Here is a 26,478-nt window from a genome sequence, read left to right on the forward strand (position 1 = left end):
CTTGTACACATTCAGGAACATGCTGTTAGGCCACGGAGGCCCGCTGGGGATGGAGCTCAGGTGCGTCCTGAATCGCCGGTGACAGCTTTAAACCGGCAACGGTCAGTCCACATTTGGGCTGGCAGCGTGTTGGGGCCCCCAGCTTCTCCAGAAATCGAGGCTCCCAGGTGCGTCTTATTGGCGTGTACCCCGGCCAGTCTGCTGGGTCAGATGCTGGCAAGACAGTGCAATTTCCTCCCGCTCTACCTTCGGGGGGAATATGCGCCTTTGTGTAGGATGAGGCTTGAAATGAGGCAGGTGCCATCACTTCAAATCACCTGCTCCTGTGATTCAGCCTCTCCCTACATCCCTTTTTCCAGGTTCCTGGCTCCTTTCACCTGCGCTGCTCCAGCATGAGCAGTCTACATTCTGCCAGCCAGCCTTTGGCTGCTGGGGCATGTTAGGACTTTTGGGCTCAGGCTGGTCCCCAAAACCTGCATAGCCTCCAGGGTGGAGAGTTGCCCACTCCCCAAAAATCCTGCTGAGGCATCAGCATTAAACTGCTATCAGTCCCAGTGGACAGGCTCCCCTGGTGAGGTCCCAAGCTTCTCCATCAGGCAAGGCTCCCATGTGTCTGTTATTAAAGAGTATTTTTGAGACAGGGAAGCCAAGGGACCCCATGAAAGAAAAAGGTGCTTTTCACCCTTTGCTTTTTTTTTCTGCCTGCTCCTATTCTTGCTAGGATCTGCATCCCCACCATACACAGGCTTTAACGCGTGGAACAAATATTTTCCTTGTATGGGACAAAGCGTTAATGTTATCTTTGGAGTCTTCCAGCACAATAATTTCTAACCCACTGGCACTAGACATCTCAACACCGAGACCCCTGGCTTCAAGGAATAAGTGACCTTGTCCTTGTTCTAACCTTGTTCTAACTGGGTGCTTGAAACAACACATACACCAGACCCCAAAGATGAAACTCATGCTCCTTCCTTTTCCAAGGCTCCTGGATGGTCCATCTGTATCTGCCCTCCCTGTATCTTCAATAAACTCTGCCTTCACCTCCTACTGGCTCATGTTTGATTTCCATCCTGCAGGACCCCCTCTGGGTCCTCAGACCAGCCTGTCAGCATCACTCTGACCATCCCACGCTGGTAACGTAGTTTTCTGTAGCTCTGTCATCAGGGGAGTATGCTTATTTGTGTAGGTAAGGCTTGGAACTAGGCAAATCCCAAGTACCCCCTCGAGGCCTTTCCTGTGAGCTGACCTCACCCAGCATTGCCCTACTCTAGGTCCCTGGCTACGCTGAGCTGCCCAGCCCGCTCATGTACACTATGCACCAATAAGCTGGCCTTGGGCAGGCCCAGTCCTCCAAGCCTGTATAACATGGGCCAGGCCCCCTATGTAGCCCTGCCACCTACGGATCCCACCTTCTGAAAACCGCTCTGAGGCAGCAGCTGCAAAGGGTGACTATCAGTCATGAGAACAGAATGCCTGATGGGCCGCTGTGCAATCAAGGCCTGCAAGTGTCTCTTTACTGAGTACACCCTGGCCAGCCCTCCCATCCGGCCTTGGCAAGGCAGTCCAGATTCTTCCCCTGTGCCTTCTACGGGAGTATGCGCATTTATATAGGTTAAGGCTTGCAATTAGATACCACATAGCCCCAAAAGCTCACTCCTGTGAGCTCACCTCCCCAGACACTTGCCCTGTTCCAGGTCCCTGGCTACTTTGGTCCCCACGGCTCAGCGTGTACCCCTTCAGCTGCCTTCAAGCAGTCAGGGGCCCTCCAGGCCTGTGCAGCCGGGGTCTATCCCTAAATACTGCACTGACTTAAGAATGGAGGGAGCCACCCATTGAAAATTGCTCTGAGCCATCAGTTGAAATGGGCAACAGTCAGTCCCCAGTAGACCGGCTACCTGATGAGGTCCCAGGTTTTTCTTGTAGAGGATACCACAACCAGCTTGCCCAGTTTAGCCCTATCTGTAAACCAATGGTATCCTCTAATCTTTAATCCGTAAAAATAGAGTCAATGCCTTGCTTTCCAGTATTACCTGCCGTGTCTATTTTAGCTTGTTTTGATATCTTGAAAAATTCATACATTGGTTCCTGTACTAGGAGATGATCTCCCACTTTTCTCATTGAAGCTCATAAACTAAATTTACCCTTGGCTAAGGAGCGCGTACCTGAACCAAAAAGCGTATTTTGGACTTGGGAAGCAGGCGCCTGAGTAACACTGCAATAAGGCAGAGCTGGCAAGAAGACGTAATGCTTGCCACCATTGGTCCATTGCAATGGCAGCCTTCTTTCCCCTGCACCCAAACTGGGCCTCAGCATTATCAACAGAAAGCTCCAGGCAGATCAGATTATAAGCCACTTAAATGTATGTCCCATCCGGTCATAAAAGAAAGCAGCAGCACCCTGACTTCCAAACACAGGCATTTTGCTTTGTTTCTACTAAAAAATTAAATGAGGCCGCCTGGGTGGTTCTGTCGGTTAAGTGTCCTGCACCTGGTTTCGGCTCAGGTCATGATCTCATGGTTTCATGGGTTGTAGCCCCACATGAGGCTCCATGCTGGCGGGGCAGAGCCTGCTCGGGATTCTCTCTCTCTCTCTCTCTCTCTCTCTCTCTCTCTCTGCTCCTCCTCTGCTCACACTCTGTCTCTCTCAAAGTAATTAAATAAACTTTAAAAAAATGAAATAAATGGGCTTGGCCAATATTCATGTCAAATTTCTTGGCATTCCCCTTCTCCTTTATGCAGCCGTGATTGCTTCTCCGTTTGCTTCTTATGGATGTCGACAAATGTGCCTTATTCCAATTAGCTGTCTTGTGTTACCAAAACTAAATCTTTTTAATTTTTCTCAGTCGACTGATGCCTGGTCAGTTCCAAAAAGAGCAAGTGTATAGAAGTGGCCTGTGTCATTAATGATGGGACAGGAAACTGCCCTCATTTAACAATACATTCAAGAGCCAAAGAGCTAAAAGCAAAGAACACAGAATTGAATAGTCATTCCCAAGATCTGCAATAGGTTTGCAGCAACATGATTTTTTAATACATAAATTCACCACTAGAGGATGTTACATACTTCAAATAAATTGCAACCCACTGAAGCCTCCATACTGTGAAAACTGGCTGATGAGGAAGAGAGGTGCTATGAATGATTTACTTACTGTGGGAATTACACTTTTAAATAGTATATAATAAAAATGATGTCAAGTCTGAAATTGCAATCTGGGTAACTGAATGGTTGATACAGAAGCTGACAAAGATTCTTGACCAAACTTTAGTCAGGCTCCTCAGCCTTTTCGTAGGCTCATCTACGCACTTTCTTATAAAATACAGCTTTAGCAAGAACCTTTCTAAGTCAGTTTAATCTGGAACCCCCACCCTCATATCTGATCTGGCTCCCTCCAGGGGATGTCTGATCACCCCAGCCTGTCTTCGGCAAGAATCCTGTTAGGACAGTTTAACCAGAACCGCCCCCCCCCCCCAACCCTGATGTTTCCTCTTAGTAGTTATGCATCCACCGACCCCTACCCTGCCCCTTGCCTATAAATTCCTCCCTGCCCGTGCTGTATTCAGAGTTGAGCTCTCCCCGCCCCACCCCCCCACTGTAAAATCCCACTGCAATGTTCCCTACACCTATCAGGAGGGTCCTGAATAAAGTCTGCCTTACCATCCTTAACAAGTGTCACTGAATATTTTTTTCTTTAACAAAGTACCTTCATCAAGCTACATGAAGAAAGGATATAAGCTACTGAATGACCCTTCGCTACTTTATGAAAAGGAAACAGAGTGGACAGATCCCGTTTTGTACAGGTGCTGGGCACTCCTTACTAAGAAATCCACCCACATGGGATAGGACTTCAGGGCCTGGCGAAGGCTGCATACCCACAAACACTAAAATCGAGACACTGTCTTTTTTGACCTGTAGTCTGACACTTTGCAGGTTCCCTAATTTTCTAATATCAATACAGATCAATATTTGAGATGAACCATCAATGTAGTAATGTCTTGTATTGTCGTGTTAACCTAAGATGCCATTTTAGGTTCTCATTTTGAGTTAACATCCCTCTGTAACTCCAAACACATAAGAATAATAGATAAAATATTTCAAGGGAACTTTAAAAATACAGAGCCAGGCTCAAAAACAAAAAAAAAGCATCTTTGAGGATCAGAAACTGAATAAAAACCAGGTGGTGAGATGGGCTGAAACCACATGGATGTTGCATCCAGTCAGGCAGGGGCTGCTGGACACTTGAACACGAGTGTTCCCGACAAGGCACCCAAGTTCAGTTACATAAGCAAGACGGCTTATTGGCAACCCCTGCCAAATTGGTGGCGTTACACTGCAAATATTCAGTAATTATTTCGTTTCCAGGAGCCTTTTAAAAAACATCTAGTTTGAATGCTAGTACAGAAGTATGCTACAAGTCAGTTTCATAATCTCTTCTATTTTTTCCACATTTTTATTTGAATTCTAGTTAGTTAACACGTTTGGTTTGTGTAGAGTTTACTGATTCATCACGTCCATATAACACACGGCGCCCATCCCAAGTGCCCTCCTTAATCCCCATCACCCATTTAGCCCAGCCCCCACCCACCTCCCTCCAGCAACCCTCGGTTCGTTCTCTATAGTGAAGAGACTCTTCTGGTTTGCTTCCCTCTCTTTTTTTCCCCCTTCCCCTATGTTCATCTGTTTTAGTTCCTAAATTCCACATAGTTTAATAATCTCTTCTGTGTCACGTAGTTTGTCTTTGGCTGAACAAGGTCAATATGAACGTGCCCCACTAGCTTTCTGCTTATCGACGGTAATTTTATTACATGATGTGGGGCTATAATTACTCACCAGACACATTACTAAATAATGTGAACAGTAATCATATGCTTCTGGTTACTGAATTCCCATGTTGGTTCTATTGTCAATGATAATGGCATGACACTTTACCCAAAAATCTCTCTTGGGGTGCCTGGGTTGCTCAGTCGGTTGAGCAACCTACTCTTGATTTTGGCTCAGGTCATGATCCCAGGGTCACGGAATCGAACCCCATGTCAGGCTCTGTGCTGAGTGTAGTGCCTGCTTAAGATTTTCTCTGTCTCTGTCCCTCTCCCCTGCTTGCACACGATTGTGCTCATTCTCTCTTTCTCTCTCTCTATCTTAAAAAAAAATAGTGGGATGACTTGTTCAGGTCCATATATAGAGGAAGGGTGAGAACTTGCAGATTTATGTTGCTTAGTGTTTCAATTAGCTCTCCATACACCAACCCCACCTGTAAGCATCAACTCAAAGGAATCTTCAGTCATCCAGAGAAAACATACCATACTAAAAAGCAAAAGCAAACAACTTTATTTTACAGGAGGGAAGAGTGTGCAGCTGTATTGGGGGAAAATTAGCACATAACCTTTTGCTTACCATTTTCACTCTGTTTTCTTTTTCATCCTCTGATGCCCAGTGATCTTGGAATCACAGGCTCTATCGAATGCGTACAGCAGATGCCTACGGGAGGAGTAGAAATGCCCTTGTGGAAAACACACATGCACACGCCAACACACACACAACTACGCATTGTCATTTGCAATTTGCTCTAACTTGACATTTTTTAAATATTGAAAAGTGGAGTGAGCACTGGTTGCTTTGGTCTGGAGTGATGCAGATGAATGAAAATGGCCTGGTGGGCTGTGGCTACGTGGAGACGGAATCAGTCTCGCCGCATACGCCTGCCCGGATTGGTTATCCCACTGCAGTGCTGTCCGTGGCCACCCTGCCCAGGCATACCAAGTCCACATTCTTCTCCTCCTCAAAGAGGTCACAGGCTGGCCATGTTCTGGCCTCCTGGCCACAGCCAGGGAATGCAGTGCCAGGGCTTTGGCTGTCAGCTGTGCGGGGTACAGACACAAATGCCTGCGTGACCGAGGTGTGCTACATACGGTCCAGCACCTGTACACGCAATTATTTTTGTAGACGCACAAAGCCATGGCAAGACCTGCATCTTGTCCTCCCGGTGGCCACTCCCGGGGTTTCTTCATTTAGTCCAGTTAGTGCCTGTGGGTCCAGTATCTAAGAAACTGACACTCAAGTGGGAATTATACTCCTCCTTTTTAAAAAAAATATTTACTTCTTTTTGAGATAGAGAGTACAAGAGGAGGAGGGGCAGAGAGAGAGGGAGAGAGAGAATCCTGAGCGAGCTCCACACTGTCAGCACAAAGTCCGACACGGGGCCAGAACCCACCAACCATGAGATCATGACCTGAGCCAGTTGGCCCAACCCCTTTTATTTTTGAAGTGCCTTCTGCCTACATGTTTTCTGTAGCTCAGACGTCTTCCTTTTGCAGAGAAGCAGCAGGGGCTTGGCTTTTCTGAAAGGACTGAGAAGACAAAGGCCCTTGCCCTTGAACCTGTGCAGGTGATTGACTCCATAACAGTTGCCAAACACTAGCGGGGTGGGCGGGGTCTGCCAAGGCTGGCTCTGCTGTGTGATGAACACCTCCGACTCCAGGACTGTCTGGTTATTCTTCAAAACTGGGCATTTTTGTTTCCTGTCAGATAGTTTCTGTGAAGTGCACTGAGGTGGGAATAGATGTGACGGCCTCTGACAGTCTTCTAGAGCCTAGGACTCCATGATCCTAATGGCCAGGATCAAGTCTTATCGCCTATCTTCTTTCTCCTCTTGGCTCTTTAATTCACCACACTGTCTATGTCTGCTTTCCCAAGGTTCTCGCCTTTCACCTGGCACGTCCTCAGAGTATCTGCACCCATCCCTGGCTGAATTTCAATCTGTCTTCACTGCCTACGAATCACCTTGATCAATGGTTTCTTGCCCCCACTGACCTAGAACTCATGTGTTACAAACCTAATGCCTGTGTCCCCCCAAAATCCATATGTTGGAATTCTAACCCCCAATGAGATGGTTTTAGAAGGTGGAGCCTTTGAGAAGTAATTAGGTCATGAGGGTGGACCTCTCATGAATGGGATAGTTTCCTTATAAAAGACACTTTGGAGATCTCTCTTGTCCCTTCCACCATGTGAGGATACAGTGAAGAGATGGCTCTCTATGACCTGGGAAGCAGGGCCTCAGCAGACACGAAATCTGCTGGTGTCGTGACCTTGGACTTCCCAGCCTCCAGAACTGTGAAAAAGAATTGTTGTTTAAGCCACGCATCCTATGGTAATTTGTTACAGCTGCCTGAACTGACCTAGACACCGTGCTTGGTAATCTCACTCTTCCTCTCTAAGCTGAGGACAGAATCCGGCCGGAGAGAAGTGCTGAGGCTAGTATCAACTTCCTAAAGTCATTGTGCCACACTTCATGGGCTGATGAACCCTTGTCTCTGCCCCTGCCAGTCTGAGACCACCAGACTTACTCTCCTATTACATGTTTTAGTCCAGGACAAGCAAATCCCTGGAAGGTTTTTACTTGTGAAAATGTGCATTCATTCTCTGTCCCAGAGTAGAAACCCCTTGAGGGCAGGTGGGCACTTTTCATTTCTATTTCTCTAACACCTAGAACAATGTTTATCCCCTGGTGTCAGGTTCCCCAACAAATGTTAGTTGAATGAACAGTTGTGCCTGCGTTAGCCCTACTCACTAATGGCTATTTTTCAAAATCTGTGCCCTTTTGGCTTTTCCGCACATGTCAGCTCACAAGCACTTTGGCTCACCCTTGGAATCGGAGTTGGGTCACACGGTTGAAGTTGTGGACACAGCCGCAGAGGGAACCAAGGGAATGACAGTTTCTGACCACTTACCTGAATATGTAACAAATGCAACATACAGAAAGTTACACCTGAGTCAGATTTCTGACAACCGAGTTATTTTTTCTTTACCGAAATGTTCTCACTTCTGTCCCTGGGACAATCTCTGAGAGCTGGAAAGGCAAGTGGAACCCAGATTCCAGGGACAAGGATAGAAGTGAGGAGCCTCCAGGTGCCCAGGTCCAGCTCATGGGTCAACCAGTGGTCACATCCTCTCAATGACCTCCCACAACACTTGAATAACCAATAGGTTCTTTACACTTTGACTGTAAGATTCTTTGCCTAGAAGCCTCTAAGTCAAGAGGCTGTAGGGAAAGGAGGGCATGAAATACTACAAAGAAATGACTGAAGTGGTCATATAGTCAAAACCCTTCACTTTACAGATGGGAAAACTGAGGGACTAAGTGAGGGACTAAGTGAAGACCATGTGGTTGTCACTGCAAAACTGAGACCAGGGGGTGTCTGGGTGGCTTAGATCAACTTCAGCTCAAGTCATGATCTCACAGCTTGTGAGTTCAAGCCCCGCATTGGGTTCTGTGTTGACAGCTCAGAGCCTGGAGCCTGCTTCAGATTCTATGTCTCCCTCTCTCTCTCTCTCTCTCTCTCTGCCCCTGCCCTGCTTGCACTCCGTCTCTCTCTCAAAAATAAACATTTAAAAAATGGTTAAAACAAAGCAAAACAAACAAACAAACAAACTGAGGCCAGAACCGAAATCCTGAGCCTTAGGCCACTGTTCATTCTGTTGTGGAGAAACCTAGCAAGTGAACTAGAGAAGCCCAGTATTGCACAGAACCTACTGTGATATCACAGACATAGATTGGGGGTGGGGGGGGGCAAGAGGAGGGTAAAAATGTAGAGCTTTGGGGCGCCTGGGTGGCTCAGTCGGTTAAGCGTCAGACTCGATATCGGCTCAGGTCATGATCTCACAGTTCGTGAGATCCTGCTTAAAGATTCTCTGTCTCCCTCTCTCCCTCCTCTCTCTCCCTCTCCCAAAATAAATAAATAATTTTTTTTAAAGTAGAGCTTTGGATTCAGAGTTAAATTGCCATTGACTTTCAAAAGGGAAAACCTCCAGTTACAAGATAAATAAGTCATGAGGATCTGATGTACAGCATGGTAACAACACCATGTTATGTATCAGAAAGTTGCCAGGAGAAAGTAGATCTTTTTTTTTTTTTTTTAATTTTTTTTTCAACGTTTATTTATTTTTGGGACAGAGAGAGACAGAGCATGAACGGGGGAGGGGCAGAGAGAGAGGGAGACACAGAATCGGAAACAGGCTCCAGGCTCTGAGCCATCAGCCCAGAGCCCGACGCGGGGCTCGAACCCACGGACCGCGAGATCGTGACCTGGCTGAAGTCGGACGCTTAACCGACTGCGCCACCCAGGCGCCCCGAGAAAGTAGATCTTAAAAAGCTCATCACAACACAACACTAACAAATTTATAACTGTATGTGGTGATGGACGTTAATTAAATGTATTGTGGTGATCATATTGCAATATATACAGATGTCCAATCATTAGATGGTACACCTAAAACAAATACAATGCTCTAGGTCATTTATATATCTATTTTTTTAAGTTAAATAAGTAAAAGAAACTACTGTTGAACTCTCCCGTGATATGAAAGAGTGCTGTTTGCCTCAGTTTGCAGCTTTATCAGCATTCTGGACTTGTCTCAGAGTACGCCCCATCCGCACCCCCAAATTTGTCATGCTTATTGTCTAAAGCACTGAGAGGGGCAGGACCAGCAGCCTGGCAGAGGCCTGAAGGAGGAGGGGCTGAAGGACACCCTGGAAGGGAGGCTTCCCTCTGGTGTTCGCTTGGTCCTCCTACCCACGAGATTCACAGTACTATCCTCCTCCGTCACCAGCTCACTCTTCTGCTCCCCGTGTCCCCAGAGCCACAACAGCCCTCCAGGCGCCAGCCAAGGCGTGTGGGCAGCAGGTAGGGCCGCTTCAGCGCTTCCAGAAGCCCGAGGGCTTCTGTGGGGTCGGGAGCAGATGAGGCCGGCTGGGCAGAGCTCCCGGGCAGGGGAGGCACAGGAGCAGGGCCTGAGGTGGAGCCGGACAAGGAGGGAGGCACCGTGCAGTCTCTACGAGGTAGGCTCTAGTTTGTACACGTGCTTGCTTGTTCCCCACGCTCCTGCCTAAGGGCAAAGCCACTGTGGCCACTGCTGTGGCAGGAGATTGCCAAGTCCTGAGAAATGGCCATGGCTCTGTGTGTCTGCAGCCTTGCCCAGACCACTCAGAGAACTTCAAGGAGCAGCATGCTCCCGTTTCAACGCCAAGGCCTTTAAGAGGCTACGGTGGGTGCCACTCCATCCAGGTCAGCCTGGGACTCTTGAAAAATGTGCATCTGAGAAAAGCCAAGCCTTGAGCTGCACATGGGAGCCTTTAGGGTCCTACTTGTTCACAGCTGGCTATCAAAGCAAGAGGCATGGGGGTAGGGGGGTTGCATGAGCTGATTTCGGGAAGCGTCACACTGGAGGAACCAATAAATGACCAGCTCCTTTCGTCAGGGTTGGTCCTGGCTGCTGAGTAAATCCCAAAATAGATGGAGCTTAGCGAGGAGGTGATGGAGAAACCGGAAGACTCGGATGTTCCCAAAGAAGCGCAGCCTCGAATGGTCCAGACTTTGGGCTCTGGATCCAGGAGCAGATGAGGAAGACTGTCGCAGCTCTGAGAATGGTCCAAGGGGTGCTCCCCGCCAGGAAGCCTAGGACCTTGCTCAGATTCCCCAGCTACCTACTTTGTTGCAAACTGGCGGTGGGATCATGTTTTCCAGGGAGGCAGACTATAACCTCATTAAATCCCTGCCATCATCATGTGCTTTGGGCTAAATAAAGCCCAATATTTCATCTTCTCAAGTGTTGGAACTAAATAAATGCCACTTAAAAGACACATATAAAGGGGAAGCGGGGGCATTCTTCTCTCCCTGAACTCGGATTGTCTAGTCCTCTTGTATTTATGATATTATTCTATTTCTTTCTCTCCCCTTCTGAATACACCTGACTTTTTAAAAATATTAAGAACGGCCTAATGAAAGGGAGAAATGCATCCTGCTTCCTTTAGCAGACTCTGGCTGACTGCAAAGCGTGTGCACAACACTGCACCAGGTGCCGGGGCTCATGTGGTGGTGAATCCAGCCCTCCAGGAACATTCTGTCTGCCAAGGAAATAGAGGGCACCTCAAGTATCAATGCTCCAACCTAGAATGCTCTTCTGGCTATCCAGAAAACAGGACAGCTTACTGCAAGTGTCGACAGAGGAGTAAAACACTGAATCATGGAAAAGGTTGGAAGGACAGGGGAAATTTGCACTGGTGGAGATGGGAGTGTGGGGCGGGAGTTGCAACTGAAAAGTCGTTCCAGGTGGGATGAACAGGATCTAGAAAATTCCTGGTGTTGTTGTTTTACCTTTTTGGTGGGGAAGGCACGGACCCTTTTTGGATACCCAATACACACACATTTATGTTGAATCCCAGTGGGTTCATAAACCCCGTGCGCATTCAAACATGCGCATGGTTGGGTCCTGGGGGAAGTCTGGCAATGCTAGTGTGCTCCTTCCCTGCTCCCTTTCCCTCCCCTCTCCGTGGCTAGCGCTCCACCCGCTGTGGACCATGAGACACATGAAGGGGACAGGTGGCTGCTCAGCGGAGCAGGCCCCCAAGGTCTGCTGCCAGGAAGGATAGTGAGGCTGCCCTCGTGCACGGCTACTGCCTGGGGACTCCCCAGTGGTCCACATGAGGCCCCTGCCGTCCATCCAGTTGGCTGGCACAGCCCAGGACCTGAGCGTGCTGGCAGCCACCCACTGCACCTACTCTTACAGCTGGTTCATTCTCTCCACTGTCCAAAGTCTCTTCCTTTTCGTCTTAAAATATGCTGCCTGCCCAGGCCTCCCCCACTTTTCCCGCCGGATAGGCTGAAAAACTACTTTCCAACACATTTATCTTTGGAGTTTCCTTGAAGACACGTTTTGTTTAGGAGATTCCATAGTGGGGGCAGGGAGGTGAGGATCCCTCATCACTCTGCCTTCCTACGGCTTTATTTAGCCTCAGACTTCCGGCAGGAAGGGCACCGGGAGGGCCCCCTGAAAGCATCGTTTTCATGCAGAGATAAAATATAGCTGTTAAAAATAATTGAATCATGCATGGTTACAGAGTTTCTGTTTGGGGTGGCGGAAAGCTTCATAAACAGTGGTGATGGTCGCACAAGCTTGGGAAAGTAATTAATGCCGCTGAATCGTCCACCTCAAAATGGTTAAAATTGTAAATCTTATGTGTTATATATATATATATTATGATACGAACCGCTGTTGGCTGACATTGTTTTCCCTGTCGTCTTCCCGTCGTTGGCCTGGTGGAGAGAAAACTGCTTCCCACTCAAAGCCGAGAAGGCCCTTTGCCTGTGGAGGGTCCCTTGGGAGGCCCCACGGCAGCCAGCCGTGTTCCAGCCCCAAGAGTGAAGGGATTCAAACGTGGCAGCATCGTACAAGGCTCACGACGGGCCCAGGAGGCCAGACAACCCAGCGTCTCTTCCGGTGGAGACCAGAGCACAGACTTCCCCCGGGGCCCCGCCCACAGCCGCTGCGCGCGCACCTGCATGCAACTACCCAGCATGCACTATTCTCGGACACGGTCCTGCTGTACTCTAACTCGGGGAAAAAGCTCGTTTCAAAATGCGGAGTCACAAAATTCACAATAATACAACCAGGCAGACCCTGAAGTTGCGTGTCTGCTCCCATCTCATCGATTCCCCACTCCCTCCTGAAGGAAACCAGTTTTATTAGTTTTTGATGTATCCTTCCAATGCCTATCTCAGGCACATCTATTACCATTTTCTCCCTTATTTAAAGTGTTGAATTCTTGGGGCGCCTGGGTGGCGCAGTCGGTTAAGTGTCCGACTTCAGCCAGGTCACGATCTCACGGTCCGTGAGTTCGAGCCCCGCGTCAGGCTCTGGGCTGATGGCTCGGAGCCTGGAGCCTGTTTCCGATTCTGTGTCTCCCTCTCTCTCTGCCCCTCCCCCGTTCATGCTCTGTCTCTCTCTGTCCCAAAAATAAATAAACGTTGAAAAAAAAAATTTTTTTTAAAGTGTTGAATTCTTAATTTTTCTCTCTTGAGTTCCTCCTCATTTATTGTCACTTGTACCTAACTCCTCCTGGGACGGGTGTACTGGGGGGGGCGGGAGGGGTGAGAGGGAGGTAGAGGCAGGAGAAGGGTGAGGGTGCCGGTAAGACCCTTGGAATGCAGGGACCTGGTGTTTGCAGACCTCTGATTGTCGTGGATCCTTTCGGTCAGGTTCTATACCTAAGGAAAAAGAATCCAGAGGACGTTGTAAAGAGGGTCAGGCCTCCGCTAGAATTCCAAGATGGTTAATTAGACTCAGCACACAAATCCTCTAAGGGCGGAGGTCTTTTTTTTTTTTTTTTTTTTTTTTTTTTAGAAATAAGGTTGTTGTGGGCAGAAAACTGTGGCCCAAGGCAAAACCCAACCCAGGAGGATAGGTAGATATCAGATGGGTTGAAGTGGATACAGGAGCTGGCAGGCCAGCACTGGAGCACAGCGTTCCTCCAGGTGCTCGGGGGCCTGGGGCCAGGGCCCGATGAGCCACGTCATCTTCTGCGGAGACCTAGAAGGGAAGGTGATGTCAAATGTCCAGTGTGATCCAGCCACCAAGTCTCTGGACTTTTACCCCTGTGAAGACCGGAACTGTTCTGCCCACTGGGTGGGAGCCAGTCAGTCAGGGGGAGAGGGCTGCCTCCCCTCTCCTCCTCTCTTAGCTGTGGCTGGGTTCCTTGGTGGTGGTGGTGATGTGTGTGTATGTAGAACAGGGGTGGGCATTGATAACAGAATACAGAGGAAGTGGGATAGCCAAGGGCTTTCCTGGAGGCCTGGGCAAAGCTTCCCACAGGGACCGGCCACCCTTGGTAAAGGACTTCGTGGGAAGTGACCTCACCTGGGGTTGTGGGGGCAGTCCTCTGGAATAAGGGGTGACTTCTGCCTTGGTTGGAACATCCTGGCTGGATGTTTGTATCCTAAGCTTTAGGCAGACTTCAGGGCTGCCCAACAAGTGGGCTAAGAAGCAGAACATATTATCTATAAGAACATACATGACAAGTGGGTTTATCCTGAATGTATCTGAATATGCTTGTTGGACAATAATTTCACTTATGTGGAGAATGTTGACCTTTTCATAGCCTGTATGTGGCTACTTTCAATGATCTTGCCTTTTGGAGATTGGGAACAGGAAGGTGGAAAGGCCATCCTCCACTCCGCTTCTGTCCCTCTACCCAGGACTCTGTCCTACCTGAGGATTCCTGCCTGAGGAAGAGTTAAAGAGACTCCTCCCTGGGTTTGAGTTACGGCCTCCTCAACTGTACATTTACTGTGGGTAACAGTACAAACTGGTCACCTGGAGAAGGCCTCTCCCTTTGCTTGGGCCTGTATGTTTGAGGGAGAGTACAGAGGGCTTTGTGAGGAGGGTCAGGCGTCTGTTTAACCTTGACTTGCTTACTTAGATCCAGAACACAAATCATTGGGGCACCTGGGTGGCTCAGTTGGCTAAGCATCCAACTCTTAATTTCGGCTCAGGTCATGATCCCAGGGTTCTGGGATCAAGTCCCACATGGGTCTCCACACTGAGCCTAGAGCCCGCTTAAAATTCTTTCTCTCCCTCTGCCTCTCTGCCCCACTCATGCTCTCTCTCTTTCTTAAATAAAAACAAATTTAAAAAGATGTCTTAAACCTCCATGACCAAAGTGTCCAGGAGTATAGGTATGGGTTTTATTTCCTCCCGTGTAAAAGTACCCACTAAGCCCCGTAAGAAAAGGGGAAAGGCAGAGGCACCAGGAGCTGCCCCAGTGAAGCCCGGTACCACCTGCACCCACGGCAGGCACAGGACAGAGATGAAGGCAAGTGGTGCAGAAGGTTGGTTGGTGGCGCTTGGCAGGCTGTCTGAATCCTGCCGGCCACCCTCCTCCAGGGGGCTAAGTGCAGGGGGCCTGGCAAGTGCACTGCCTGGCAACTCTCTCACAGAATGGGCAGGATTGGGCCTCAGGGTCTTACTGTCCCAGAGTTCAATCTCCCGGCACCAGTCAAGTTGCCTTAACTCGTCCTGAAGTGGGAACAAGTCCAGAGACACGACATTCCCTCTGACAACTTAGGATTATACAGAAAACTTGTCCAGAGTCGTACATGGGAACAGAGGAACAGGAGCATAGCAGGTGCAGCGTCAGTCTAACCATTCTGTAAGGTGAAGAGAGGTTTTATTTCAGAGGAACGACAGCCCCGGAAGGAGGGGATGTAAGTGGCCATACGATGTCTGGTCAGGGAAGCCGAGGCCCCCCCGTGGCCTGTGGGTGAGGGTTACAGCCATGCCATCGTCTCTCCTTGTCCTCCGTGGATCCAGGCAGTACGTGAGGAAGAGGGTTCGGGGCAGAGCGAAGGTGGGTCCCACAGAGCCAGCACTGGGAGAGGCAACGGGGGTGTGAACCAGATGGTTCTCCTTGGTTTCCTAGCTCTGTGAAGATGCAGATGGTGTCCTGCAAAAGCACATTTCTGTCCCTTCCTGCCAGACATCAAGACACCCTTCCTCCCCGCACTCACCTCCCCACTATCACCCAGAGTCCCTTATCCACTTCTGGTGGCAGGGAAGCCAGCTGGTTCTGGGTGAGGCCCAGCAGGGCCAGAGATGAGCGAGTCGGGGAGTCCCGGCTTAGGAGGAGGGGCTGGAGCTCCTCCGGATCCCTTCTGACTTGACTTTCAAACGTTGAACTTGGGGGAAGCCAGTGAAATAAGCAGCACAGAGGCGAGCCGAGAGTTGTGTCTTGAGTTGGAATATGATTACCCTCCTTCATTTGTCCAGTTCATTGGAGCAATGTGGGTCAAAAAATGCAGTCCTGGGTTGATGGGAGCTTTGGTCTCTCAAAGGGTCATAGGTAGCTATCGGGGAGGGGGGCTCCAAATGAAGAGAGAGGCTGTGGTGAGCAGAGAGGTGATCCCGACAATGCCTGGAACAGGCAGGGAGAGGTGGTGAGGGAGGAGGGGTTTAGGAAAGGCTCAGGGGAGAGTAGAGGCAAGAAGATGAAATGCAGCCCAGAGCAGCCCTCCACCCTGGGGCCTGAGCAATCGCAACTTGGGGTCCTGCTGCCTCCTGAACTCAGGTTTGGGCCCACCTACAAATCCTACTAATGACAATGGCGACCACGTGTGCCAGTCTCACTCAGTCCTCCAATAAGGTAAGTGTTCTGATTTCAATTTTATACAGGAGGAAACAGAATCAGAGAGAAGCAAAAGGCTGCCTGAAAAGTCACACGGCAAGTGGTAAAGCCAGGGTTCCAAGCGAAGTCTGACACAAAACTCCACCCTCTGACCGCCATTACTCCATTACTGCACCTGCTGGGATGTTAGGTCACAGGGAGAAAGGAGCCCTTCCTGATGGCTGCTTGCCTAGCACACACAGCTGTGGCTGGGGGATGGTCGGGAGGGTGCTGTGTGCTGGGCACCCTGAGACACGCTATGGGGACTCTCAGAAGCCTGAGGTGCAGGGGCATTTTTTAAGAGCTTGTGTGCTACTGGGTTCTCCACAGAAGGAGACGTTAGGCGGTGGAAGGCGGATGGCCACTGGGGCCGGGGGTCTCGGGTGGAGAAGGTGGCCAAACAGGGAGGAGAGAGGAGCAGCCTGGACCAGGCTGACGAAGGAGGAAGAGGTGCTGGCTGGCTTTGTCACTGTTGTCTGGGACATGCCTAGGTCAATGCCTGAGGTTCAAGGACTAGGGGCCATTTCCATTCAAATAGGGCTGGGCGGGGGGGTGGGGGTGGGTTGGGGTTGGGCACCTTATGCTTTTTCTTGATTTTGTGCTGTCAGGAGCTCCTGGCCTCAGATACTTATGGTTTGGTCCTCTTTTCCCGGAAATGATCAGTAATCTCTGAGCAGTACTTGTAAACTTGAGTATAGAAAATGGGATGAGAAGCTTTGACAGTGGAAGAAGCTTCTCTCTGGAGAAACCTCAGGGATCCGGACTGGCATGATGCAGCTTAGGGGGCTGACAGTGTCTAGGGTGCCAAGGGCTGTGACGGTCACAGAAGCTCATGGGTACTGAGTTGATGGACCTGTGATCTTGACCACTGCTCCTGTCCTCCCGTCCCTGCCCATCTGGACATAGAAGGTGTAGTAAGACCCGAGGCCTGGGGCTGAGGCTGAGGTCACTCAGGTGCCACCAGGGAGAAGAACTGGGCCAGGGCTGTGACCCTCACGTCGCCTGGGGCTGCACAAAGATGTGGGGCAGCCCAACCTCCCAGAGGAGCCATCTGAGAGGCAGGGATAGAGTGGGCCTGAGCCACTTTGCAGGGGAGGAGATGGCTTGAGGTTGGGGTGGGTGTGGTGACGAGACAGAAGAGCTTCAGGTTTCTGTTCCCAGAGGACGACTGGTGGCCGCGCTGTGGCCAATGGCCCCCAGGGCTGAGGTTGAAGCTGTGCCCCACGGCACTACCAGAGGCCTGCAGGAGCAGAGTGTCTGAGCTCTGCAGGCCAGGCTGCCCACTGCCCACCCAGCTGTAGTCACACTGGCCCCGAGAAGGGGAGGGGGTGTCTCCCTCTCTCTCTCAGACACACGCAGAGTCCCGCACACAGATCCATCCTCATCCTCACCCTCCCCGGACGCTCCTTTCACGCACAAAGCTATTTCCGGGTTCTCTGGTCCACACTCCATTCCTCTCCTGGTTTTGCGGCATCTGCCAGGTTCTGATCCCCAAACTCTCTCCTCTTCTGTCTCTTCCCAACGTGCAAGGGCTGGCAGTGTGTTCAGGTCTCCTCAGACTTTGGAGGGTTGGTGATGTAACCCAGAACTACAGGTGGGAACACCAGGGGCCTGGACAGTAAGGGGGTGGGGTGGCAGGGAGCAGGGCGGAAGCCTGGGTTGCTCCCTGTGAGGCTCCCTGTAAGCGGGCTGGGCCACTTCCGCCTCAGGGGCAGCAGCAGCTACTATCTTCACATCCCCTCTCCCAACAAACAACACATCCTCCCTGGGTGCGAGTTCTGACTGAGGTAGCAGGGCGGGCGGGGGGACAGCAGGCGACATGGCAGAGGAGACCTATTAGTGTGGAAGCAGGAAGGGAGAAGCAGCTGGTACATCTTGGCGTTGAAAATGGACATTCTGGGAAATAAAAAGGAGCGTTCACTCTTAAATCTGTGCCCAGCTGCCCCCTCCTCAGGTGAATAACAGAGCATTCTGTGGGATTTCTATTTCAAATTCCTCATTTATTTTGACATTCACTTGGTTGTGACTCCAAGTTATCAAAGATGCAGGACAGGAAATGTGCAGCAGGAGCAGTGACATGGCGGTGGAGACAAGATGGCGGAGAGGACAGGGTGCTCCCAGCCTCTCCTTTTCTTCCTGTTAGGGAACAATTTGAAAGGTGTCCAAAGAGTGTCCCATAGCACAGACTCCATAGCTAAAAAGTGCAGCACAATTGAATGGGTGGGCTTCCTCTTCCATAGGTTAGACCGTCACAGCTACAGGGAGACAGACAGGCAATCTGGAGACTGTGTCCTGTGCACTGTGGGGCTGTGTGGGGGAGGGCCATGGCCCATCATCCCTCCAGTGCCCAAAACCCAGATTTTGGTGTGTAGATTGATAAGATTTAGGCTAAGAAAGCTATAGGAGGAGAGGGGACTGTCTACGATGCTTTTCACTGAGGGACCCCAATAGATCGATGCAAGAAGCAGGTGATAGTTGACTGGGCTGTCTTGATTTCTCCAAAGGCAGGAGGTACAAAGGAGGGACAGCCCTTGCTGTGGCTGATTGGCTGTGAAATTCCCAGGCGGGGAGGCACTGGGGCTGGTCATCGGGAAGCCACGATGGCTGCTAGACCCAGAAGCTCATGTCAAGGGGGTGCACCTGGGCCCAATGAGGACTGCTCAGGGGATGGAGCAGGTTAAAGTTGCTGTCCTAGGCTGGTCCCTCTGGTCTGGGAGAGAGAGCTCATCACCCCCACCCAGAGCTGCCTCCCGATGTTAGGAAATGCTACTATTTGAAATCACTCAGTAGGATCAGACATGGTTGCTTTTCCCTGACCGTGAAAATCATTTTGCCTGCTAAACCTGTGTTTCACCGTGGTCCTTCAGCCCTCAACACACATCCTTGCACACTGGATCAGGCCGTCGGTAAGTACATCCAGCCCCTGCCAGGGTGAGGGCAAGGAAAGCAGCATAGCGGGCAGGTCTCTTCAGGAAGTCCTGGCTGTTTGGAGTACTAGCGGGCTCTTAGGTCTATCTGGGCAGGTCTCATTTTCCTGGAGAAAATGGGGTCTCGGAGACGACAAATGACTGGCCCTAGAGCTAATGAGGGACCAGAGTGTGTGTGCCAGACCCCCAGGTCCTCTGATTCTTCAGCCAGTGTGCACTAATTACAGAGGAGATGCAAGGTGACAAGTGTGTCCAGACAGAGTGGAGCAAGAAGTGTGGTGAATTCTCTCCCTGCCCCGCTCTCTCCCAGCTGCACCTGGCCCTTTCTCAAATGCAAAATTGGGATTCCAGCAAAGGGGCCAGCTCTTCCCCTGCCCCACCCTCTGCAGCATTCTGTGATGCCACAGTGCTGGGGAGGGGGGTAGGTATGCCCTTAGAAGGGGGTAGCAGCCACCCCTTACTGTAGAGGAAACCAGAAAACCCATCAGGTGCATTCCTTCAAATGGCATAAGGCCACAGCCTAGTTCTAAGTGGGGACCGAGGGCGGGGCTTGGACAATTAACAGCACCCCCCCCACTGGAGACTGGCGTGGGGTTGGGGGGAGCAGCGGTGGGAGGGAAGCAAGCCCGGAATCCATGGAATCCAGCTACCAGGGAATGTCCCCTGGGAGACTCTGCAGGCTCTCCCCGCACCAGCCAGCTGGTTGCCGTGGGGACCGGCCACCTTAATCACCTTTCACTCCTGCTGTCTGTGGGTCAGTTCTTCCTTTCTAGCTGGAACATCAGAGACCCTTCCCTCTGCAGCTCCCAAAGGTGGCAAAGCCCCTGGTGTGTGTGTGTGTGTTCTCCACCAGTTGGTGAACACACACACACACACACACACACACCCTCACAACACTGCTCCCGCACGCTGCGCTCAGGGAGGTGGGCCAGGACCCCAGAGACCATCAGCAAGTAGATCTCCTTCGCTAAGCTGCTCAAACTCAACAGCAAAACTTTGAACAAGGTTCTCTGGCAGGGGCAGCTGGTTCCCAAGGCCGAGAACGGGGATCTGCGGGGAGACAAGTCTAGACATGACCCTTTCGGTGCATCCCCTACAAACAACCTTATGCCATGACCTTGAAAGTCAACTCAACGTGTCCCACGAGGAAGGGGGCCAGTACAGCTGTTGTGTGTTCTGGAATCAATGCCCATTATTGGAGCAGATGCAGAGGCTGCGGCCCTCGTGATGACCAAATACGAAACTAGACCGCGAACTACTTCTTGGATTCCTTGTAGCTCGCGGGTCCTGGAGAGGTCCCCGGAGCACCTCCTTCTCCCTCCTCAGATTCTCACGTCTCCCCTGGCCCTGGGCCCCTTTCTCGTCCATCCCCCAAGGAGTCTGGAGGCCTCTGGGGCCTTTGCTTAGCTTTCCTGGTGCGCCTCCTCCCGCCGTCCACCAAAGCTGGGGGAGCGAGGGGAGCGAGAGCGGTTATGACGGGGCCAGAGCCGGCAGAGGACCGTCCCAGCACAGAAGCCTGCAAAGCCATCCGCTCCACCTGCCAGCCCCCACCTCTGAGCCCCGGGGCCGGGCCCTGCCCTGGTCCTCACTGCACTCAATAGCTTGGATTCCACCGTGGGGCAAGAAAAGCCAAAAAAAAGAAACTGAGACAGTCCTTGTGGGCTGTTGGAGGGGATCACCTGCTGCCCCCATGGCTCCTGCTGGGAGAGCAGCATCGTACGCGGAGGGGTCAGGGGTGAACGGGGTTACACGTCTGTACTAATAGCCCTTGGATTGGTGAAGGCCTCACGCCCGGAGCCTGGCCACGTCACCGGGTAACTCTGGGGTACTGCCAGCTTGAGGGTCGGGGGTCCCCCTTCCTTGAAGTATGTAGGAGCAAAGGAGAGCCTCTCGCCTCCGCCCCCGTTGGGTACCATGTCAGCCGTCCGTATGTAGAAGGGGGAGCTGTACGGGGAGCAGGTGGTGCAGTGGCCGGCTGCCGCCCCACACGGCTGGCCGCAGGGCTCGCTGGTGAGAGGCACCAGGCTGCCTCGGCCGTCCAGGGCTTGGGAGCTACAGGCATTGCAGGTGGGGCCTCTGGGGTGTGTGGGCAGGTCGTGCTCTTCCTCCTCCTCGTCTGCATCCTCGGCCCTGCTCTTCTTGCAGCAGTAATACTGAGGGGAGAGTGGGGAGGGATGCCTGAGGGCTGGATGCTCCCCTTCCAGCACACAAAGGCACCCGCGCCCCTGTCCACGGAGGACCCTGTGCAGAGAGCTTCCTGGTGTCGAGACTAAAATGCAACACCAGACGCCCACGTTCCACCAATACACAGTCCCAGCCTTGCGAGACCAGTACCTTCCCTCTTCCTTCCCCCTGCTTCCCGGCACGTTAGCTCCCGGCTGTGGTTGAGAGAGGCGGGGCGGCAGAGAGGAGGGGCATGTATGTCCTATCGAGGACAGAACGGGGGCAGCTGGGAGCAGTTTTCCGTCTCCCCAGAAGGATGCCCTTCCCACCACTCCTGAAAGCTCAGATACGCAGGACACACAACACCGTGACCCAGCATCTTCCCGGCACACTGCCTTTGGGGACCCCAAAGTGTACAGGGTGTGGGGGCTGCATGGCTCCCTCCGGCCACCCCCAATTCCCAGCCCCCTTAACTTATGCCTCCCACATTCCATGGCTTTGGGCTTTGTCACCCTCCAAGTGGGCCCCCCGTTTCTGCCCCCGGTGCCCCCTGGGGACTGACCTGGAGTCTACAGTAGCACAGGACGGCGATGATGCAGAGGAGAATGACCGTAGCTAGGATTCCGCCAGTGATCACAACTGTTCCCGCTGTCATCCGCCCGATGCCCCATCAAACTCTGCAAAGATGGGTGCGGAGAGGTGAGGGGCGGCCACACTGGCCGTGGGGCGGGGAGGCCTCCTGGAACTTTCTACACAGTTGGAGGCTGGGCAGACCTGAGGGCAGCTGGAATAGGAGGGGCCCCAGGGACTTCCTGTGCCTGGGCCAGCCGGACCTGAAGGCCTACGGCTGCAGGAGGGAAGAGAGGAGGCAGAGTGCTCACTGAGGACATAATTCTGCTCTCTGCTTCTGTTCAAAGGATCTTGCTGTCTTTCTCTAATTCTCTTCTCCTTCTCCACACACTCACCCCATGACTCCAAGACACAAAGACAGCGGCTTCCTCTCCTGAGGGCTTAGTCTGTGGCACTGCCCTAAATTTTCCCTGGCTGTCTCCGTTAATCCTCAAAATACCTCTTGGGATACTTATCCATTATCCCCGTTTCACACACGGTGAACCGAGGCTTCGATTGGTTTGGCTGAGATCCTGTCCAGCCTGGTTCACCCCTGACACCATGCTCTTAATCCCTGCCCTCCAGGACACAAACAGCAGACTCCTGAGCCTTTGACCCAGGTGGAGGGGACAGGCACCGAATGTGAAAAGTTCTGCCCGGTTCTGCCCTGGCTCAAACCCACACTCCTTTTGGGGGCATCTCTCCTCTCTTTCCAACTCTTACGGAAAACAAGGGCAAGGTAAGCCCAGGGGGAGTGGGCAACGGGCAGCATTCTGGCTCCCGGAAGCTGGCGGCGAGGCCGGAGGACGGGTCCTGCTAATGCGGATAATGGGCCAGGGGTGAGCTCTGGACGTGAGGCTGTGTGGCCTCAGGCAGACTCCCTTTCAGGCACTGAAGGGGGACTTCCCGCCCTCGCGGGCACTTGGGGACCACGGCTGGCCCTGCTAATGGAGCGGGACGGTGGGAGGAGACTCGGCATCTTGAGGAAGGAAGAGTGACCATGAGCACTTACGTTCAGTAAAGGGAACAGTGACCTGCAAGACAATAAAAGGGACAGAGATGTTGGGAGAAGTGTTACCCCTGAAAAAGGCCCCAAGGGTTAGATCGGTCCCTAAGGCCCTCACCTTGCTTTCCCCTCTGTGTGGTCCACCACTGAGAAACCCACACGTCCCCAGCCCTGTCTCCAGCTATGCCTCCTGCTACTGATAGGTAGACGCTTCACTCGCACGTCCCTCTGGTATCTCACACTCAACTGTGACGGCCTAAGTCATCACCCTCTTTCCAGAGGGGTGCTCCCACCTCCAGCCTCTCACCAGGGCTGCCACGAGGGGCCTGGCGGGATGTTCGTCACTCAAAGGGCAAGTGGGGCCGGAACGCAAGCTGCGGTCCCCTGAGGAAGGTGTAGGCCCTGCCGTGTTCACCTGGTGGGAGGAGTGATTCTTCCTCACCCAGGTCCCTCCTGCCCCCCACCGTCATGCACCCTGACATGCTTTGCCCTGCCCCAGTTCCCTGCGTGCTCACCACCAATTTATCTTCCCTCCCCACCTCCCACTGCCCCCCTACGTGAATCTTCCGTCCACCAGGAAGGCCCAGTTCCTAAGAAGCTTAGAGCCTCGTGATGAAAAGACACTTCACATACCGGATGATATGGTGTAAGACACACAGACCAGGGGCTGTGGGGACACAGAGGAGGGAGCGGCTAACTACTCGGGGAAGGTTCCCTGGAAGATGTTACACTTGAGCTGAGTCCTAGAAGCGGACAGGGAGCTTGTCCAGTAGACAAGTGCAGAGGGCTGGATGAACAGCCCAGGCATGTGAACGACCACAGGGGGTTCCAGGACCTGTGGCGAATCTGCAAAGGCTCGGGCAGGGTAGGCAGGAAGTGGGAGAGGCTGTGAGCCAGGCAGGGAATTGGCATTTAACTTTCTTCGAGTCGAGGGGGTTTCCTGAAGAACTCTAGGTAGAGGAGTGCATGAACCCGCTTTCTCCACCTGTTTAGATCCTACCCACCATCCAGGGCTCTGAGAGACCTCCCTGACCTCCCCATAGTGGTGTTCTCTCTCTAGACTCCTACTGCAAAGCCTTTCCATGGGCCACTTTTTTTTTTTTTAAGTTTATTTATTTATTCTGAGAGAGAGAGAGAGAGCAAGCAGGGGAGAGGTGGAGAAAGACGGAGAGAGAGAATCCCAAGCAGGCTCCGCACCAGCAGCACAAAGCCCAATGAAGGGCTCTAACTCACAAACCACGACATCATGACCTGAGCCACAATCAAGAGTCAGATGCTTAACCGACTGAGCCACCCAGGCTCCCCTTCCATTCATTGGCCACTTTTCTTTTTCTTTTTTTTTTTTTTTAATGTTTATTTTTGAGAAAGAAAGAAAGAAAGCACGAGCAAGGGAGGGGCAGAGAGAGGGAGACACGGAATCTGGAAGCAGGCTCCAGGCTCTGAGCTGTCATCACAGTGCCTGACGCGGGCTTGAACCCAGGAAGCGTGAGATCACGACCTGAGCAGAAGTCAAGCTTAACCGAGCTAGCCGCCCAGGCTTCCCCATTGGCCGCTTTTCAAATCTTGTCCCGGTAAAATGCTTGTCAAGTTTCACATGGGAACATCTTAACTCCTCCAGTACTTTAGAAGTCCTTTGGGATCAGGAGTTGTGTCCTCTACTGCTTCCTACGCCTGCAACGTTGTACACAGTGCTGGGTTCCAAGTGGGTACTTGATAATCACCTCGCAGTGCAGCGTTTCCTTCATGGGCCTGGAAGTTATGACTCGGACCCACCACCAGGGGGCAGCAAGTTGTATCTATCCGCTCGCTTCCCATTTTCAGACCTGAGCATCACTGTTCCAGACCAAGTTGACTTTGCCCAGATGCACGGTGGGCCATGCTTCAGGGCTTCACTGGGCATTCGCTGGGTTTGGGGGCGGGGGGCAGGTGAGGAGATGAACCTCAGCTTTAGGAGAATGTATGTGCCCTCATTACAACATCAGTCCACTTCCCCTGCTTCCCCTGCTTGCTCACCAGGGAGGGCTGTTGAAGAGACAGAGGCCTGTGGAGTGACCTGAAGTTGGAGGCAGCAGTGACCCACTCTACCTGAAAGTCTCGGCCTCGTCCCCTGGGATGAGCTGAGCCCGTTTTAGGATGCAGCGAATTATGAAGCTATATAAGAACAGTGCCCTCCCCTCCTTCTGACCTCCACGCCTGGCCTCCCCTCTCTCAGTACCCTGACGCTGTACGGTACAAGTGACCTGGAAACGGGGAGCACGGCAGGGCAGGCAGAGGCGCACATCTGAAGACCCATCTGAGGTCCAGCTGTGCCATTTACCAGCCACCCCATCTTGGAAACTGACCTCCTTTCTCGCTTGTAAAAGAAAGATTAAAAAAAAAAAAAAAAACTCAGCTTACAAGCATGACTGTGAGGAAAAAGTGAGATTCATGTGTGCAAGAGTCCCTTGGAAACTCCAAAAGATCCTGCAAACACAGCTATTTGCGGGGAAAAGGAAGGCCCAGACGTTGTCTGTGTCTGATTAAATCTGGCCTTAAAAATCATAAGCCAAGAAGGCACAGATAAAGGGCGGGCAGGGAACGAGCCAGGTCCCAGCCACTCTCCCTGCGGGCCCCCTACTAATGGTACAATTTGGCATTGAAATTCCCATAGCCAGTGGCTCCTATTATTTCCGGTGGGTTCAGGTTCTCTGCAACTCGATGCAAAGGACAGCACTCTACAGTCTACAAGTGTGCTTCCATTTACGGCCCCTCCTGCAATAGGCAGGCTCTGAGATGGCCTCTGGCAGCCATGCCTCGGGTAGTCGCCTTCCCTAGAGGGTGGGTGCCCTCTGTGACTTACTTCTAACCAACAGAACACAGCAAAGATGACGGGATGTCGCTTCTGTGAATAGATTATGTGGCATTCTGACTACCTTCTTGCTAGCCAACTCCTTCCCTTGCTGGTTTGGACGCAGCAAGTCGCCATGCTGGGAGGCCCACGTGGCAAGGAACAGAGGGTGGCCTCTGGCCCTCAGTCCAATGACCTAAATGGAACTGGAAAATCGCACAAGTGAGAGTGGAAGCGGGTCCTTCCCCAGTTGAGCTTTGAGACGAAACTGTAGCCCCAAGACGCCTGAATGCAGCCTTATGACAGACCCAGAGACAGGAACCCGCTAGCCACGCCTGGATCCCTGACCCACAGAAACTGCAAGGTAATCAGTGTGTGTTGTTTCAGCTGCTAAGTTTGTAGTAGTCCCATTGTACAGTGAGAGATAACTAATACACCTCAGCACCACGCAAAAACCCCACATGCAGGAGAGGAAGCCAGACCATTAAATAAATGATGTGCCTAAAGTCAAGTGTCTGAGTCAGGACCCAAGGGCCAGTGCCATAAAGTCTCCATAATACCCAGCTGCCTTCTGAGGAGCTTCCAAAGGACAGGAGAAAGAGGTCCCCTTCTGGGGCCTAGTGGATCTGAACAGATGGGTTCAGTGGTGGCCAAGTCAGGGACCAAGGACGGCCAAAGAGGACAAACCTGTTGCCCGCTAAAGACTCCCGGGCCTGCCCTCTGTGACCAGGACTTTCTGAACTTCCTCCCCAGGAACACCCCTCGCTACCCAGGGCCCGGACACCTTCTCCTGGGGACAGAGGGTTGGCCTGAGCCACACACTCACGTGAAACAGCTGGGGCAGCAATGGCTCGGTCACACAGGCTGTGCCTGAGCAGACAGCGGTTGGGGGTGCGTCATGGCCAAGGACATCAGTTCCTGCCAGAGGAGAGAGGGGAAGATCAGTGAGAGCTGGAGA

The 26,478-nt window shown here is 52.0% G+C and overlaps 2 protein-coding genes across 5 annotated transcripts in view; one reads left to right on the top strand and one right to left on the bottom strand.

Annotated features, from left to right (window-relative positions):
* The first annotated feature begins 5,626 nt into the window (after positions 1-5,626).
* LOC124509858 (uncharacterized) lies at positions 5,627-12,655 on the top strand. Its single transcript, XM_047076460.1, has 4 exons — positions 5,627-5,918; positions 9,461-9,677; positions 10,805-11,025; positions 12,096-12,655. Exons 1-4 carry the CDS (start codon positions 5,627-5,629, stop codon positions 12,452-12,454), a joined length of 1,089 nt encoding a protein of 362 aa, XP_046932416.1. The 3' UTR covers positions 12,455-12,655.
* A 2,332-nt stretch (positions 12,656-14,987) lies between these two features.
* Positions 14,988-26,478, bottom strand: part of FAM163A (family with sequence similarity 163 member A) — a 101,102-nt gene continuing 89,611 nt past the window's right edge. For 3 of the 4 annotated variants that reach the window (XM_047076925.1, XM_047076926.1, XM_047076927.1), the window contains exons 2-5: positions 26,347-26,438; positions 22,700-22,721; positions 21,641-21,755; positions 17,968-21,068 (exon numbers count right to left, since the gene is read on the bottom strand). In XM_047076925.1, the coding sequence (XP_046932881.1) occupies positions 20,661-21,068; positions 21,641-21,733 (501 nt within the window). In that variant the 5' untranslated portion in view covers positions 21,734-21,755; positions 22,700-22,721; positions 26,347-26,438 and the 3' untranslated portion in view covers positions 17,968-20,660. Of the gene's footprint in view, positions 15,740-17,967; positions 21,069-21,640; positions 21,756-22,699; positions 22,722-26,346; positions 26,439-26,478 lie in introns of those variants that run through there. The other variant, XM_047076928.1, reaches the window with a different exon arrangement.

This window comes from Lynx rufus, unplaced genomic scaffold (genome assembly GCF_022079265.1).
Source record: "Lynx rufus isolate CCGP_SWC_20201006 ecotype Redwood Valley unplaced genomic scaffold, mLynRuf1.p SCAF_15, whole genome shotgun sequence".
NCBI lineage: Eukaryota > Metazoa > Chordata > Mammalia > Carnivora > Felidae > Lynx > Lynx rufus.

What these genes read in the sequence shown, in the direction of transcription:
- LOC124509858 (XM_047076460.1), top strand. Translation starts at nt 5,627, where the DNA reads ATGCAGATGAATGAAAATGGCCTGGTGGGCTGTGGCTACGTGGAGACG. An exon ending in CTACATACGGTCCAGCACCT is followed by an intron (nt 5,919 to 9,460) that starts GTACACGCAATT and finishes TATTGTCTAAAG; the next exon opens with CACTGAGAGGGGCAGGACCA. An exon ending in CCAAGGCGTGTGGGCAGCAG is followed by an intron (nt 9,678 to 10,804) that starts GTAGGGCCGCTT and finishes TGCTTCCTTTAG; the next exon opens with CAGACTCTGGCTGACTGCAA.